General features: G+C 46.2%; 3 protein-coding genes across 14 annotated transcripts in view; 2 read left to right on the top strand and 1 right to left on the bottom strand.

Annotated features, from left to right (window-relative positions):
• The first annotated feature begins 1,824 nt into the window (after positions 1-1,824).
• slc10a4 (solute carrier family 10 member 4) lies at positions 1,825-4,404 on the top strand. The gene is made up of 3 exons (XM_076727196.1): positions 1,825-2,439; positions 2,695-2,905; positions 3,404-4,404. Exons 1-3 carry the CDS (start codon positions 1,910-1,912, stop codon positions 3,926-3,928), a joined length of 1,266 nt encoding a protein of 421 aa, XP_076583311.1. The 5' UTR covers positions 1,825-1,909; the 3' UTR covers positions 3,929-4,404.
• A 162-nt stretch (positions 4,405-4,566) lies between these two features.
• zar1 (zygote arrest 1) lies at positions 4,567-6,903 on the top strand. The gene is made up of 4 exons (XM_076727119.1): positions 4,567-5,259; positions 6,281-6,373; positions 6,606-6,680; positions 6,763-6,903. The coding sequence occupies exons 1-4, from the start codon at positions 4,567-4,569 to the stop codon at positions 6,901-6,903; spliced, it is 1,002 nt and encodes a 333-aa protein (XP_076583234.1).
• Positions 6,904-7,424: 521 nt separating this feature from the next.
• Positions 7,425-17,778, bottom strand: part of fryl (furry homolog, like) — a 65,800-nt gene continuing 55,446 nt past the window's right edge. For 9 of the 12 annotated variants that reach the window (XM_076726453.1, XM_076726448.1, XM_076726455.1 and 6 more), the window contains 9 exons: positions 16,712-17,121; positions 14,652-14,859; positions 14,346-14,495; positions 14,017-14,115; positions 13,115-13,183; positions 11,732-11,749; positions 10,798-10,908; positions 10,019-10,212; positions 7,425-9,387 (listed from right to left, as the gene is read on the bottom strand). In XM_076726453.1, the coding sequence (XP_076582568.1) occupies positions 9,147-9,387; positions 10,019-10,212; positions 10,798-10,908; positions 11,732-11,749; positions 13,115-13,183; positions 14,017-14,115; positions 14,346-14,495; positions 14,652-14,859; positions 16,712-17,121 (1,500 nt within the window). In that variant the 3' untranslated portion in view covers positions 7,425-9,146. The remainder of the gene's footprint in view (positions 9,388-10,018; positions 10,213-10,797; positions 10,909-11,731; positions 11,750-13,114; positions 13,184-14,016; positions 14,116-14,345; positions 14,496-14,651; positions 14,860-16,711; positions 17,122-17,778) is intronic. The other 3 variants (XM_076726444.1, XM_076726449.1, XM_076726454.1) reach the window with 1 other exon arrangement.

Genomic DNA, 17,778 nt, shown 5'->3' with positions numbered 1-17,778 from the left:
ATCCTTTCATGACAGAATCTCGGCACCTGACAACATGCCAGGGTGCACTGATGCTAATTTTTTTAATCAATTTTATCAATCTAATCTAGGGGGTCAGTTATTTTTCATTATGTCTCTGACAACTCTGCAAAGTAACCTGCTGTTACTTAAAGGTGAGGTCTGAAGTCATGAAACTCTCAGGTCAAATCCAAAGTATCTGAATCCTTCAGCTGCAGTTTGCATACAAAGGACACAAGCTGCTGAAAGTGCTAGTGCTAACCATCGGAAACAGCAATCAGAGGACGCCTTACTGGAGTCCTAATCTGTATTGTGGACGTCAGACATCAAACACACCCAATTCCACTCATTCAAAACTTGTTCTGAGTTTATTAATCTGTACGTCTGCTCTCTGATATTTACTTTGAGGAGATCTGCTAAAAATTTCATCTTAGATGAGTGTGAAAAGCCTTCTAGCTGTTTTATTTTAGTGACGAGGTGAACAGAATTTCCAGTTTGTTTATTTAACGAGCAGCATCGCCCAAAAAAGTGTCTCTACGCTTTACAGTGTTGAAGAGGAAGGTGACACATTATGTATTCTGTGCACAGCCAGCTGTTGCATTACGTACCTGGAGTCACCGGCTGGTTAATGGGGGACGCGGCGTATCTCCAGGAAGGGGAGGAGACGGATGAAAGCCTGAGTCACCGGTGCAAACTGTCCTGTCCCACTCCAGCCTCGGTGCCCTGAGGACGCGTGACGTCAGTGCACGCTGAGCTTCCTCTGTGTGTGGTTCCACGGCGTGATGTGCTGGAGTTCCACAGAGAGGATCGTGGTCTGTGGGCTGCAAACACACGAAAACAGCAGAAATGGTCAGCTCAATCTCCAAAGGTTCCTCAACTCTAAATAAATACTATAGTTACTATATTTTAAGTTACTTGGTTGGGTATTTCCATTTGGTGAAACTTGATATATTTCCTCCACATACTGGATTTTTTTTAACCATACTAGCTGTAATTACATAGCAGATATTATCATAAAATATACACAGTGGTCAGACTCAGCTTCAGCAACATTACACTTGGAGGTCAGTGCATCAGTAATGTCCAGTACTATTCTTAAAAGACAAGAGGTTTCACTCAACTGTTCATACATTTGCATACGCAGTGATTTACGGCATCTTGTTCCAGCGGCAGTTGACTGATTCAGTTGATCTCACGCTGACAGCTTCATGATATTTAACTGAGCTGAAATAACTCACATTATTTACACTCTGTTAAACCAAACATGAGACCAGCGCCCCGTTCAGTTTGACATGAGGACTCGTGCGTAATGCGCGCACTTCGTGCGGGAAATAGCAGCTCCGACAAAAGACACGAGCGGGCACATTTTCAGTTTGCTGCACGAATATAAAGATCAGCACACTTTTCATTCATGTGCGCTTTGCTTACTCAACCGCACACAAACAGCTGTCTTCACTGCTGCTTCATGTGTCTGAATGACGCCGTTTCTAATTCTATGGAAAACATTAAAGATCGGCCTCTGCTGGACCGGCTCTAATTTCACAAATGGAAAACTGCCAATACGTAAAAATTTGATTGATATTTTGGGGACCTTCTCCTCATTCGGAGCGGGGCGCAGTATAAAAGGGCAGCCTGGGCGTTATTGATTGGCCCCTCCACTCTCACTGAAGCTGGAGACCGTGTGCAGACTCCCTCCAGCTATGTGCGTCTGTCGCGGAGCCAATCCGCGGCACCAGTCTGACTCAGTGAGTCGCTGTCAGACTGTCAGTGCCATGGCACCATCACGTCCTCCGACCACTGGGTCTTCCGCACTTTCTTATTAGTGACAGCGCGCCACTAGGGGACTCATTTTACGCACGAGCACCGACAGGCACAAACCGACTGTGGCGAGTCTCCGTCCTCCTGTTGCGCCATGGAGAACTCCAGCCTGTTTGGTGGCGACGCACAAATTGCTCTCTTGAGAGACTTTCTCACGTCGGACACTTTAAATCAAGTTGTGGATTCTCCGGAGGACACGGCCATGGCTGGATTAGTGGCCGGGAGCGCTGTCTTCCTTGATGGCAGCATATTCAGGACTGCCGGTGGGGCTGAGTTCATGGCCGCTCCGCCGACGGAATCCCCTCACCTGATGCCTGCTTTTTGGGATTCCCCGCTCAGTCACGGAATCAATGTATTTGTGGGACTCGTTCTGTGCTTCACTATGCTGGGGCTGGGCTGCACGGTGGACGTTAGCCAGCTTGGAGAGCATATCCGCCGGCCCATCGGGGTGCTGCTGGCTCTGGTGTGTCAGTTTGTGATCATGCCCTTGGTGGCCTTTCTGTTGGCTTTAGCCTTCTCTCTGGATGATGTGGCAGCGATGGCTGTGCTCCTCTGTGGCTGCTGCCCGGGAGGAAACTTATCAAACATCATGTCTCTGCTGGTGCACGGGGAGATGAATCTAAGGTAGAGACACTGCGCGCATCTACAAAAACGTGTAGTCTGTTTTCAAGTGACAAAGGTTTAACTATGTTTTACGCGTATTATTCAGCAAATTACGCAGCGGAAAAACAGGGACTTAAGTCAACTTTACGCATGCCTCTATAGTTCTAATGCTTCCAAAAGTCAATGATATTTTTGTCAAACTTAGAAAGATCCGACACTGTAAGCAAAAATCACATTCACCCTATGGCGCTATAACGTCTGTGCTCTCCTCTCCAGCATCATCATGACCATATCCTCCACGCTGCTGGCGCTCGTGCTCATGCCGCTGTGTCTGTGGATCTACAGCCGGGCCTGGATAAACACACCTGTGGTCAACCTCATGCCCTTCGGGGCCATCATCCTGACCCTGTGCAGCACTCTCATCCCCATTGGTTTAGGAGTTATGCTGAGGTACCGCTACACGCGTGTGGCCGACGTTGTTTTAAAGGTAAATTAAGAGCAAGTTTCAAATCTATGAAATAATTCAATCTGCTGTCATTAAGGCCCTGAGGGCGCACCTTTGCGCAAAAAGCGCACTGCGTAATTTTCCTTGCCTTTCATAGTTGCTGACCGCAGGAACAGTGACATCAGAGGCAGTGTCAGGAAGAGCTCCGCCCTCCCATTTCTGATAAAAGCCACACGTGAGGGAGGGCCACATCAGTACAACAGACAGTCATGTTGGGCAGCAGAGATGCCATGAGGGAGATTCCAGCCTGTTTAAAGTCATTTTTAATAGGATGGCTCATAATCCATAGTTTCTTCACACAGTGCCACTTTGACAACATGACACCTTTTTTTCTTATCGATCCTCACCAAAAAAGTAGGAGAGCACGAAAGATTCCCACGCTCAGATAGCTCTCACAGGGTGGTGGATATGCAGAAGGTGCCCCATAGCTGGCATACATGCAAAATAAATCACCTTCATCCTGAAATGCTGTCTTTCCAGGTATCTCTGTGGTCTCTGCTGGTCACCCTCGTGATGTTGTTCATCCTCACCGGAGCGATGCTGGGGCCGGAGCTCCTGTCCACCATCCCGCCCTCCGTCTACGTGGTGGCTGTCCTGATGCCTCTGTGCGGCTACGCTGCAGGTTACGGCCTGGCCGTGCTCTTTGACCTGCCGCCCAACAGCCGCCGTTCTGTCTCTCTGGAGACGGGATGCCAGAACGTGCAGCTGTGCACTGCCATCCTGAAGCTGGCCTTCCCCCCTCAGCTGATGGGGGGGATGTACATGTTCCCTCTGCTGTACGCCCTGTTCCAAGCGGCCGAGGCTGGCATTTTCATCCTGGCCTACAGGGTGTACAGGAAGAAGGTCCTGCACAAACCAGACCCCATGGGAGACGGCGAGGACACGGATATAACATATCAAAGGTTTCACGATGAGGACTTTGACTCGTCTTACGGTGCTGTGACAGTGAGTGACCCAAACACCATCATGTTGGACCCCTGCCCTCCTGATCCAACGCCTGTTTAATGTGCAAATTTTAAAAATCAGTTCCCAGATGTAGGGGAGCAGAATAACACCTGAAAGTGGATTCATCATTCATAAAGAAAACCTGGAGAACCACTCAGGGAAATCCAGAATGTTTATCACTCACCAGACTGCTTAACAGGTGCTTTGTGTCCTGAGCATCATTTATTCACTTTGACTGTGTTCAAGTCATGTAGAATATGGAATGAAAAGTCATCATGTTTGAAGTCATCGCTGTGTTACCCATGAAGCACTTTCCATTGGCTATAAGCTTAAATTCACTCAATGAAATCACACCATCACATTTCACCAATGAACTGTGCTTTAAAGCTGTGTGTGCGCGTGCGTGTCAGAGCGTAAAGGCATGTGACAAACACGTCAGTTAATATCTGTGCTCAATAGACGGACCTGACCGTCTGAACCAAATGTACAATATGTGTATATTATAAACAGGTGCATCAAAAATAAAATGTGTACAGAAACAAAACGTAAACGTGTATATCTTCGTCACGTGTCTGCTGTTCTTTGTTTGGAAGAAGGAAACAGGTGTCACACCTGATCTTAATTAGGCCTGATGGAGAGCTTGAGCGGCCAAATCTACTTAAATAGCTACACCTATCAACGATGGTTGGTTGAACACAATGGCAACGTACGGTGACGAGCCAGTCGACAGTTACTTCTATCCAGCTTACAACCCGTACACGGGCAGACACCCCAGACCTAAAAACGCGGGGTGGAAATATAAAAGTTACCTCTCCCATTATGGAGACACTTCGGATGCTTTCAACAACCACCAGCGGGCCCAGCTGAAGTCCATCTTATCTCAAATCAACCCCAAACTCACCCCGAGGCTCAGGAAGGCCAACACGAAAGATATGGCGGTGCAGGTGAACCCGAGGAGAGACGCCTCGGTGCAGTGCTCCATCGGCTTACGGACCCTCGCGGCCATGAAGCAGAACTTCCGGAGCAAAGGGAGGCAGGAGCCCGCCACACACGGCAGGCCCAGGGCAGTGTGCGGTGTGCGTTACCCCCGCACCCTCGCCGTGTATTCACCCATCGCTTTCCGGAGCGTCACCTCCTTCCTGGTCGATGAAAACAACAATAAGGAGGACTCCGGCGGTGAGGCGCAGTCCGGAGAGCCGCCCGGTGACCCGCCGGAGAACGCGGCGAAAAGTGGCGGGAAGAAGGATAAAGACAACCAGGCTGGTGAGGACAGAAAGACCACAAAACTCCCAGACCAGCGCAAAAAGACGAAGTCCAAACAAAAACTGAAGAGCGAGGATGCGCAGTCAGATACTGAGGGGTCAAAGGTCAGGGCGCGTGTGCGGTTCCAGGTGAGTTACAGCTCGCGCTCAGGGGGGTCCTTTTAAGATTCAAGATGAGGGAAAATCACATGACAGATGAACACACCCCATTGTTGAGCTCTGTTAATTCGAATAAATGTGCATTTAGTTTTTAGTTAAAAGAGGAAAAATACTTTACTGCTAACTGACCACCGGCGCTAGCCTCTAGGCTAATAATGCTAACTGTCGTAATTCTTAACAGCTAGCGACAGGGTGAACTTTTCCGCAATTTCACTTGCCGAAAAATTAACTAAGTAGAATTCTTAAGATAAAACATAGAGACAACAACCTAAATAGAAATTAAGTCCTTCAGAAAGTAGTTTTACACAAACATGGGCTATTTTCCATGGTCAAAACTGACTTCCTGTTTCGAAGCGTAACGGTAACAAGCAAAGCATGCTGGGTAAAAACTGAAAGAGGAATTTAATCTTTAAAAAGGAGATAATATGATGAACCTACAATACGATAATTTCGTTACTTTAAATTTGAAATTACTCCTCATGTGGTGTTCCTGAAGCTGCCTCGTAGTGAATTAGGAAACAAGTCTTGGTCTCAGAAGTAATGGAGGATTTTTACTGGGATGTAGACGACCCTAGTGGTCTCCTGAAGCCTGATTAAATAATATAAACCTCGCCTTCAAGTAAAACTCAATTTGGTATAAATCTAATTTTAGACAATGTCTTAAAATCAGATCCAGAAAATGTCATGATATCATAAATTGCAGTCTGGATGCTTTGGTTTTCTGTACAAAACAACCTGAATGAGATGTTAGGATGATAAAGCTATATTACATCCTATCAGGATAGTGTTGATCAGCCAAATGCTGAACATCTGGCTATTATCTGCAAGCTTGGTGTGAGGACTGAGGAGACTGATCAAGCTGAAACTACTGAGTAGAAGTCGGTAAAGATGAACTGATCTTAAATTGCTCAACAGTGCATTAATACAGAGGCGTTATGTTAGCTTCAGGGGAGAGTGAACAGACTCACTCACTTGGCTTTTTGTCCATCAGTTTTTGGAACAGAAGTACGGATATTACCACTGCAGAGAATGCAATCTGCGATGGGAGAGTGCCTACGTTTGGTGTGTTCAGGGCACGAACAAGGTGAGAGCTTTATTTTTCTACGTGTAAGGCAACTCACAGTCAGGTAATTCACCAATAACTGCAGCAATGCGAAGAGTTAACTGCTACTTCATCTGAAGCCTGGACAGCTTCATTTTTACAGCTATGATCCCAATCATCTTGTTTTCAGATGGGGTTCTGCTGTAAAATCCTATGGGTGGCTAAAATGTATAGAATCTGAATGGGCTCTAAGTGAAGTGTGTGTTTGTTCCAGGTTTACTTCAAACAGTACTGTAGAAAATGCCAAAAGGACTTCAACCCATACCGTGTTGAGGACATCACATGTCAGGTAAACCCTTTTCGAACATGCTCAGTAAATTTAAAATGACTCCTGCGCCACGACTAAACCCAAGCCCCTCTTTCTTTTCCAGACGTGCAACAAAGCCCGTTGTTCCTGTGCAATAACACGCCACATTGACCCCAAGCGGCCCCACAGACAGGACTTGTGCGGCAGATGCAAAGGCAAGCGGCTGTCCTGCGACAGTACTTTCAGCTTCAAGTACATCATCTAAGAGGCGTCTCACCTTCGCTTTGCCTTTTAACATCTCAGTACATGTCATGTGGGGTTTCTTCAACCCTGTGCCGCTCTATGTGCAGATGCAATTTTGGCATCTTGGATTGGGGTGGGGGAAAGAGGAGAGAAAAAAAAAAACACATTTGATGTTTAAATCTTAGTTTCATATCTATTTTGTGTTGATGAAATTAACATTAAGCACCACACACTTGACAATGCAATAAATGGCTACCTTGCACTCTGCTGAAGTATTGTCTTCACTCAAACCAGCTAAAATACTGCTGCAGTAGGATTCCTGCTGCATGTGGCCAAGTGGATCATGAAGAACTAGACTGACAACAGCATTGTTAAACTTCATGAAAGTCAATTATGTGCACTCATGATGTATACAATCAAACATGAGCCAAGAAGTCTAACTCTTATAACACTATTCGTTTTAATCCAGATACTCAAACTTCCATAGGAAATCACTTTTTTTAATAAAGTTATTAAGATGGTGGAAACATAAGACAAAGCTCGTACTGTATGATTAGGTTTTTATTTATCCAGAGAAGGCTGGTATGTGAGTGAACAAGAGAAAAAAAAAAGTAATGCACCTCTACATTAAAACATCTTCCAGGTAAATAATATATTCATTAAATAATTAAGAACAGCATTCAAATGTACCAGACAAGCAGGAAAAAAAAAAGCTCTCTGAGGAATGAGTACAGTGACTGTTACAATGTGCCATGACAAGATTTCCAGAAAGCATTCGGGTAACGGTTCATGTCCTGCAGTCACAGCAGCAAGTCGGGCTACTCTGAAAGCTCAGCGGCAGCTTCAGCGACAGCCACGTCCCCTCTGAACCCGAGAACGAGCGCCGCTTCGCAACATGATCAACCTACACGGACAGACACAAACCGTGGTCCCCCCCCCATGAGGCTTTAAGCGGCGCCTATGTTGGGGTGACGTGCTAACGAAAAGATCACAGTGGAGAGAAGGAATGCATATGACTCGGCTGGATCGGCGTGGTCCAGCAGGGGGATGGGGGCTGCATTAGATCTCCCATGCCATGGCCGTCTCTAAGGCAGACAGGTGGCTTGTCCCCAAATGAGCCCTGACCCCCTTCGCGAGACCACAACCAGCAACCAAGGCAGCCTTTGGGAAGTTTTGAAGTTTGTGTGATTGGATGATGAAGGTGGAGCGGATCATGAATGACTCAGATCTGGTCTTGGCTTTCTCTCATCACATTAGCTTTATACATACATCCTATTCGGATGAACAGTGCATTACACAAAAGTACAAGGGAAAAATACTGGTTTTACACTATACATTTTCTAAAATATATACAGAGTAAAATAAGTTATGTTTCCGTAATGAGTTGTAGCCAGTCTGCACTTGTGTGCAATTATATGCATTTGTGTGTGAGCGTATACCAGAATATCCAATATATATCACACAGTCGAGAGTCTCTAAAGGCAGCTACTTATTTGGTTAAAGAGTGAGTTTTGCGTGAAGACCTGTTGAAGGGGACTCTCCTCTCAAAGCAGATCAATAAACAGATATATTTCTCTTTTTACACTCCCTGAAGGCAAACATTTCCCACAGGGTTACAATTACATGTTAAATATCCTAACATTTACAACCTAGGATGTTAGCTCTAATAAAAAATACATTTCTCAAAAAAATATTCTTGCAGTGCTTTTCTCGTTCAAGCATGCTTTTGAAAACTTTTCTTTTTAAACAAAACTTTTCTGTTTGCTTAGGAATCTTGACGCTGTGTCCTCACACATGCGACACCTCCTCTGGACTGTCTTACACGCCTTCAATGCCATCTTCCAGCCCAGGCCTTGAGGAGGCCGCGACAGGCCCGTCAGGTCAGATCCAGCAAAAAGAAAACAAAGAAAAGAAAAAAATAAAAAAAAAAAAGAGAGAGAGAAAAAGTTGTCATCCCACTGCGTCCTCTCTTATTCTCTCCCAGGCACACCACCACATGACTTATTGCAACTGAATTTTGCAAGTTGGCTTAGTCTGGGAAAAGATGTTAGCTTTAAGCATTCATACATGTAATAATATATATTAAGAGTCACAGTTATTCCCACACATCCTTTAGCCCTTTATAGATGGAGTCTCTCTCGTCCTCCTCTGAAGCCCCTCACTGCCGACCCTCTCTACAGCTGAGGTAAGGTCTGTGTAGAGCGGGGGGAGTCGGGGTATTGTTGTCCAGTCTAGTCCAGGCTTGCAGCCTGCAGTACCACGGGTTCACAGTCCAGTGCTGACCATGGTGGTGTGGGGCTGGCAGGCCTGCGCCTGACTCAGAGCCTCACGGATCTGCAGGTTGAGCTCCATGAGGCGGGTGCTAGCCTGAGACAGGTCCCTGCTGGGGCCCACCACCGCCAAGCAGCCCGTCTGGCCCAATGTCTGGTGTCGGAAGTAGATGTGCAGAAGGGTCTGGACCGCGTTGTCCGTCTCGTTGCCAAAGATGTCGTTGGGCCACAAAGACCTGCACAGAAGAGGAGGACAAGGGTGAGGACATAAAGAGAATGAAAGTTTTCTAATTCTTTACATTATGTTTGAAGCATTTTTGTCTGTTTTCTATCTGTCCAGCGTTCTTTGCAGTTTCTGATGAAACACGGAGAATCTTATTTTTAACGTGTTCTGGTCTGAACAGAAAAACACCTACTTTACTGCTGCTTAACATCTCAGGGAAAACAAGAGAAATGTCAGTAGTGACTGTAACTTTCCAATGTCTTTTACCAACAATTTACCAATAAAACGAATAGTAACAGCATTGTGACTAGCTGTGGTGGGTGACTGACAGCTGATGATGATGATGATGCTGCCAGCACTTCACTGACAGCAGCACTCCTCATGTTTTCAACTCTGCATGGCGGTGTGAGGGGACACTAACACAGCATTTTCATAATCAATTAGCCTAATTGTTTAAGTTATTCAAAGTGCAAACACATGAATGAGATAATGAAAAAAAGGTGTAACTGTGACTTGAAGCGTGATCCTCCCTGATTTATTTGTCTGATTCGGTTGTTTGGTCGGTTAATTTTAATAGATTTTTCGTATTCACAGAAGAGGCAGCTGACTGCGTCTGTGCTGTGGGTTTCTAATGTCCATCTCACCTAAAGACTTTGACCTGCGTGATGGCAGAGCTGAAGTCTCTGGCTCTCAGAGTTTCAATCAGTGACTGGATGGCCGTCTCCGTGTTTGTCTGGGCAGTGTCTGACATGCACACATCCTCCTGACCATCATTTCCTGTTTCTGCCTCCTTCAAACAGCTCTCGAGGATAGTGAGTTCTTCAGACATGTTGGTCACCTTAGAAACAGAGGGACAGACAGCTTTAATATCACGGCGAGCTGGACATGCGCAAAACAGAGCCGAGAGCTCAGCAAAATCAAGCAAATATGAACTCAAACAGCTGACCCCATCACTCCACACAGTATGAGACATTATCTAATGTCATTACTTTAATTAAAACTTCACTAAAACACTGCAGTCCACATCCAGCAGTGACTGCTTTATCCACTCTGTAGTTAAAGGAGGACAAACGACCAGCCTGCATTTTACATAGAACTTCCTGCTTATTTACATTCACTATTGTTTTAATGTAAAATGGCAAACGTACAGAAAATGATGGAAACCAGTGCTCTTGCTGGCTGATGTAATATAATGCAATTTGTCTGTTCCTGACTCTCTGACAAAGGAGATGGGAGAGATGTAAGATACCGCTGTGTCACAGTGTCTTTCTGAGGACAAACAAACTCCAGCTGAATGCAGAATGCATTTCAGACAAGCTTTATGATTTTAGTGCGAGTCAGAAACCTAAATAAGAAATGCATTCATCCAAATCCAGTTTATTTTGAGCCATTAACAGCAAATCCAGAGTGGTGTCAGTCTCACCTCTGCCTCTCTCTTGATGGTGTCCACCCTGCTGATGAGTTTACAGTAGGCCTGGAAGAGCAGCAGCAGCTGAAAGTGCAACTTATAGAGCCTGCGGCATAACTCCAGCTCCTACAGAGACAGAAACATACAGCGTCACGTGCCAGCGTAATGGTCCAGCCTGCACTGACATTACTCTGATGATCACATGATTAGACAGATGGGTATCCTGGGTTAGAGACGTGGGAGTAGATGAAAGGGTTAACATGGCCTGGAGCAAAGTGCCATCCGGTGTGGGCCAGAGGTGAGTCTACCACTAGTAGAATTAGTCATGAGATCTCAATTAGAAGACTATCCATCACAACCTCCCGAGACGCTCCCTAAGGGCCACTGTGACCGGTACGGCTGACTGGATGAACGACCCAAAGAAGTGCGTAATGACTAAATGTTAAGACCCTAATCCAGGAAAACATGGAGACAGGGGAAAAAAAAAAAGGTAATTTGAACAAATATGGCGATGGAACAATACACATGCAATATGAAAGTAATCTTATCCTGACAAAGATATAATCTGTCCACCCATCCTCTACCAACACAGACACCCCCTCTGAAATCATCAGTGACTGCTGACATCTTCATCTATCTGCAGACAGAATCAGTGTGCAGTACAAAGCGGTTAAGACATTGATTATCCAGGCTGGATGTAGCAACAGAAAAAAAAAAAAAAAGCATACGTAATACAGGATAAGAGTAAATTATGACTGGGCGGATGGGAGTCGAGCTGGGTTACATGAGCGATCAAGGCAGAGACAGAGATACAGAGGTGGGTGGGGGTGGTGGCAGAGCACAGTCTGTGGTTGTCAGCAGCGCAGGTGCGTACAGAGAGCGATGAGATGATCAGTGTTTTGTCCAGATGTCATGATTATTGAGAGTCTATAATATGAGAACCACTTACTGCTAGATTTTCCATTTGCTAAGCAAGAAGGTGAGCAGGTCACACAAAAAACAAACAAAACAGAAGGAGAGAAAGACCAAGAATTAGTGAGCTTTAACATGGCAGCTGAGACACAGTGACCTGACGGCCAAGGAGCGGCGGTTTATCATCCTCCCTTCACACAGACCAGGGGCCAAACACGGGAGCTCGCTCCAGCGGTAACAGAACCCTTTAATCTGAGAGGCTCAACAACGGCGTGTATGATGAGGGAGAGAAAAGACAAGGCAGAGGCTACAGGAGGAGGAAGGAGAGAGGAGTGACAGAGCTCTGAATGTGTCGCCCGCGTGGCTGAAAAACAGCATCAGTTTTAGGCTAAGACAGCATTTCTGTGGGTGGAAAACACAGAGGGAAGCTGTGAGCATGACGTCCACAGAGCTGTGCAAGAAGCTAAATCAAAATGTCAACAGAGACCGTGTAGAGAGTCCGAGCAACTGGGAACAGCTGAGTGGAAAAGTGGAAAACCTGTATGTCCTGAAATCCCACGAGACTGTTCTTTAAAGTTTGACTGAGTCGTTCCGGTTTTTGCAATCAAAAATAACGTCAATGTGTTTTTTAAATGTGTTGAAAATATTTTCGTCATTATCAGAGGGGAAGAAAAATAATGAAAATCAGAAACATCCTTTTCCTCTCTGCCAGCTGGGGGGGGGGGGGGGGGGGGGTTGACGTCTGCGTTTGACTGACAGCTGTCAGGCTGAGCACCGGCAGGGGACAGAGACTCAGAGTTAAACTGGCTCTGTAGCCTACATGTGATGGGCAGACAGCGTGTTAGTGGTACTGCAGAGAATCACAGCAGTATTGAACTGGACTAAGGTGACATTAGCAAGCATGTTTACATGCTGTTTACGGTGCTGTTTGTCAACAAGCTAAGGTGCAGGACAAGACGTGTACTCATGTTTGTAAGTTAGATAAGAGGATGATTTTAGCCAGAAAGTGTTGTTCAAAGTTGTGTAGCAGGCTGCTGTCTGGCTCAGTGTGATCAGACCGCTGACGAAGCATCTGATTGGCTGTGTGGAAGTTTTCCATCTACACAGATGACACCGATCTGTATTCTGATGAATAAAAGCTACACTAGGGGGCGTCATCATGAAACCGAGAAATATTAAATATAAGTTTCAGATTTTTTTCTCAAAGGAGAACACAGGACTCGTTATTTATGGGCAGATTTGTACACAGACAATAACACATGCAGCTTCATTTCAGTGGAACCTTCAGTGTCAATGACAGAGAATTCATCCATTCATCAATCACTTACAGTCTAACAATTCTTCAACCACAAGTCATATTGATTAACCCAAATCACAGACAACGTTCCCAGTCATTAAACCAACTAGTATTCATTCCTACCTGTGCGTGAGTATTGGGCCGTTGGCTGCTGTCTTTGTCCCCAAATGTTTTCCTGCAGTTCTCCAGCCACTGCAGGGTTTGGAGGACAGGGGTGAAAGAAAAGACAGGAGGGGAAAAAACAAAACAAAAAGCATAAGGATTAGACGAGGAAGAGGAAGATTGGCAACAGAGGCAATACAAGAGCTCTTTTTCTCTCTTGTACGTCTGCATCTACATTTGTGTGTGTACATAAAAAAGGTTGGTCAGGGAGGAGATTTGATAAGTGCATTGTACTTAGAGAATTAAAGAAGGCCTGTTCCAGAGCATGGGATAGTATCTATCCCTCTAGGGACTATTGCCGTCTCATTCAATTAGCGCCCCTGCATCCCAGAACCCTCTGCAATCTCATCTCTTCTCTTCAATCCCCTCCCCCTTCCTCCCACCTCCCACCCTCTCACAGCTTCTCCTGCCTGGCCCTCTATAACTGATTTAGGAGCGCTGAGGGTTATTTTTATCCCCTCAGCAGGGGATGTCGCTAGTGATGCAGACACTAACAGCAGCTAAATCTACTCATAACAAACACTGATTCAATGTCTGCCCCGCTGAAGAGACAGAACGGGGCTTATCTTGTCCAGCATCAGCGATTTGTCTCCAAGTCCGCTTGGCTGTCCACGGTGTGATGGCAGAGGGATAGAGGGCAATTTCTACACGCTTCCTCAGCCCATCTCTCTTGAGATGAGAGGCCATTATGAGACAGTTCCTTAGCATCACACACACACACACACATCCTGACACAGCGACTAAACTGCTGTCGTAGCGGTCTTACGACTCACAGGGGATGTGAGGCAACGTGTCCTCGAAAGAGGGTTCAAAGAGAACGGGAAGGAAGATGTGGTGAGAGTGGACGACATGTGGTGACTTACAAGCTCTGCTGCTTCTCTCTTGGCATTGTAGGTGTCCAGGTGTTCCTGCAACTCCAGCACACTAAACTTCAGAGTCTCCAACAGCCCACAAGAGACCAGCTACAACAGCAAGACAGGACACCACATACATTAACCCACAACACCGGCCAATACATACACAGCACAGAACACAAAAATATCTACAGCAGGACACACACGCACACGAAGGGATCTGCAGAACACGCAGCACTATTTCTGCAGAATAATGGCTGCATGTTGCTGCAACCACATTATGATATTTTAGCTGGACCAGTAAAATGATTGCAGGCAGCCGTGCCGGAGAGCCTCACCGTCTCTGCATCCAGCAGCACAGTGGGACACTGCGAGCGAGACGTCATGACCTCCAGGGAGCTGAGGAACTGATTACCCATTCGCTGGAGCCGTTCCCCGAGAAAGCGAACAGATGCATGTGTAATGGAGCCAAATTTCCTCTGAATGCTCTGTATTAGACAAGGACGTGGAATTAAAAAAGGACAGAAAAAGAAAAGGACATACTGCTCACTAGTAAACAAGACTGCTGATGCAACAAACAAAACGCAGCTCTGCCAGTCACAAATGAAAAAATGTCCAAAGTAAAGCATTGAGAAGACGTTTACCTGAAAGAGCCGGGAGAACACGTGGAACGTGTAAACAGCAGAGGAACCATCTGTATCTGACAACATCTGGTTGACATGGCAACGCCAAGCATCTTCCTCACTGTCATAGGCAACAGGCTGGAATGCTGCCAGGATGGCAGAGAGGAAGGGCGAAGGGGGCGGAGAGGCCTGAATCTCTGGGAAGCAGTCTGCGTCACCTTCATCTTGACTGAAACACACACGGGGGCCAATAAGCTACAATCCGACATGTTCTGCACTCCCCTCAGTCTTTACTGAAGGACAAATGTAAACACACACACATGCTCGTCCTCGCTCGCTGCATGTAAACAATCCATCGCTGCATCTCTGCCTCCCTCTCTCAGATTTTGCTGCAGTATCTTCAGAGCTCTAATCTGCTGCAGTGCTCCAGCACAATAACAACATATGAGCTATTAGCATGTTAGCATCATGCAAACACCTCTCTCTCTCTCTCTCTCTCTCCTCCGCACACGCGTACAGATACTCACAGGCCTGTCGGACCAAACAGCCTGAAGAAGCAGACAGAATATAAGTATCTGAAGCCTGCGCTGCCGAGCGCTGCAGCGGACACAGTCTCTGTCCTCATCCTCACCCCAACTACTGCTTCTCTTTTCTCTTTCTCTTACTCTCTCCCCTTGTCTGCAGCTCGGCTGTGCTGCAACTGCTAACAGCACTAGCGCACTGCACTCCCATCCCACACAGGACTGCAGAGAGCTCTAGACGAGCTGGGCATCTACACACACACACACACACACACACACACACACACACACACACACACACACACAGACAGAGAGAGAGAGAGAGAGAGAGACACAGACACGCACACACACACACACACTTCTGCAAAACAAAGCCAGCTCCCAGCCCCACAGAGGTACAACGCTTCACAGTTGTTTTTATCTTTCCCTCTCCCACTCACATAAATACTCATATGCAGAAAAACAGTGAACGGGGTAGTGACCTGCTGTTTCAATCACTCAGCGTCCACCCCACCTCCAGAAGAGTGATATATGCTAGCAAGAGGTTAACTGAGTGGCTGTGCGTGTGTGCGTCTGCATGTGTGCTCTGCATTGCTTATTCATATTGCCTCAGTGTAGCTTAAAACCGTGACTTTACAACCGTCCTCCAGCCAGAATTGGCCCACCTTGAAGAGGGAATGTTTAAATGTGGATTGGAGCCAGTCCACCCTGTCCTCCTCCACAGTTCCAGCCCACATGGGATCCACGCCAGGGAAGAAATTATCCATCATACCATCTCAAAAGTCTTCATTTCACACAATCTAGTCCAGCCACGTACTGTAATGCACATACTTTCAAAAGCAGCAATGCCCCAAACTATTATTTTTGATTTTTTATCATTATAAAAACATAAAAACTGATCATGTAAAAGCTGTAAACGTGCTGCTCTGATCACTGACTATAAACCAAACATACAATGATGATCAGTGAATCACAATCAATCTAGAACTTGCAGAGCTTAATCAACAGATCATGTTGTTTGTCATCATGCCAAATTACTACACGACAGTCCAAACATTAAATATGAGGCCTTTAGCATGTGACGTTTTCCCTGATGCTTAATAAATCTACTGTGATAGTTCATAACATAAGTGCAAAAATCCACATCACTGCAGTTTTCTGGCACCTCTGGTATGTTCTGACATGACATCTTTGCTATTTTAGAAATCCTTTGAAATGAATGTTAAAAAGGGGTGAACATATCTTGCTTTGGCTTGACCACTGGCTCAGAGCATATGCATGTAAAACTGTATTTATCACTGACAGTACAGAAAATCTTAACAATACAAGCGGAAACTCTTACAGAATGATGCCCAAAGGATCACATCTGGTTTTGTTGGGTCCCATTGATCCATATGTATGTTAAAAACCAGGATTAATGTGTCGCTTAGGCTACAGATTTAAGATAATGATTATACAGATCACTGATCGGGGGGGCGGTTCTGACATGGCTCATATCTCACACTTCAGGTTCTCTGTAAAACTCTGTTGAGCCGTCTTGATCGGAAACAATCCACTCACCTGGACATGCCAGAGAAGTCGGCCTCCTCCTCCTCACAGCGCTCATCCAGCTCCTTCAGGGCCTGTGTCACGTCTTCCTCCCACACTGAGCCACAGGTGCTGTCTGGGTCTGGGTCTGGATCTGGCTTCGTCTCTGCTGGCATGGGCAGGGGCAGAGATAGAGGTAGGACTGTTTGGGATTCCTCCTCACAGAGGGACCCCGGTGGAGTGTCTATGGCCGGCGGGGGAGGGGGGGCTGGGTCTAGGTCTTCCTGAGGGTCCTGGGTCTCCTGAGCATCCTGAGGGTCCTGCGAGTCTGGGAGCTCACACAGCTCCTGTGGGTCAGAGGGCAGAGGGGGGGCGCTGCAAAACCCCGTGTCCTCGCTCACGCTGCTGCTCAGCTCGTCGGCTGCCGTCATGCTTACGGCATCCTGTAACGCAAGCCAGAAGGGGGCGCTCAGGTGCAGTTCGGCAGATGATACCATAGAAAACACAATCTACAATAACATGAACTTTATTTTTTCCAACAGCTGGATTGTCTGATTGTCATGACATCGACAGCACTCAACATCAACTGGAGAACACGGATCCACTGCTGAGCCTCTTTTATGGGCTGAATTAAGACTGCTGTAGCCCGTACTTAAGAACATACATTAGCTTCAATCACACAAGAGGGATTTTAAAGTCAGCGCTTTCTACGACGGTCACTTCCTTGATGATCGCTCTTTATGTCACTCTGTCAGCTAACGTCTCTCACGAGAAATGAAGGAAAACGAAAAGAATCAATAAACAGAAGCCAATATCAATATATCACTGAAACGCCATTAAAAACTGCACCTCATTGCTAATAAAAGAGCAGCATCGCGGGGAAATGACGTGGAGTGAGACGCACCAGGACAGTGGATGAATGAGAGGTACTGTACTCTGCTCTGATGCCCGTTACATCACTGTGGACTGATTTATGAGCTGCACTCCATCACTACACATAAATGATGGACTACGTTAGCGACATAACAAATTCACCAAACGACAGTAATCAACAGTGGGCAGACACACTAAGTGAGGCTACAGTGTTATAACCCACAACT

Source organism: Chaetodon auriga, chromosome 3, assembly GCF_051107435.1.
Source record: "Chaetodon auriga isolate fChaAug3 chromosome 3, fChaAug3.hap1, whole genome shotgun sequence".
Taxonomy (NCBI): domain Eukaryota; kingdom Metazoa; phylum Chordata; class Actinopteri; order Chaetodontiformes; family Chaetodontidae; genus Chaetodon; species Chaetodon auriga.
Note: the sequence above shows the minus strand (reverse complement) of the source record. Positions and strands in the feature narration are given on the sequence as shown.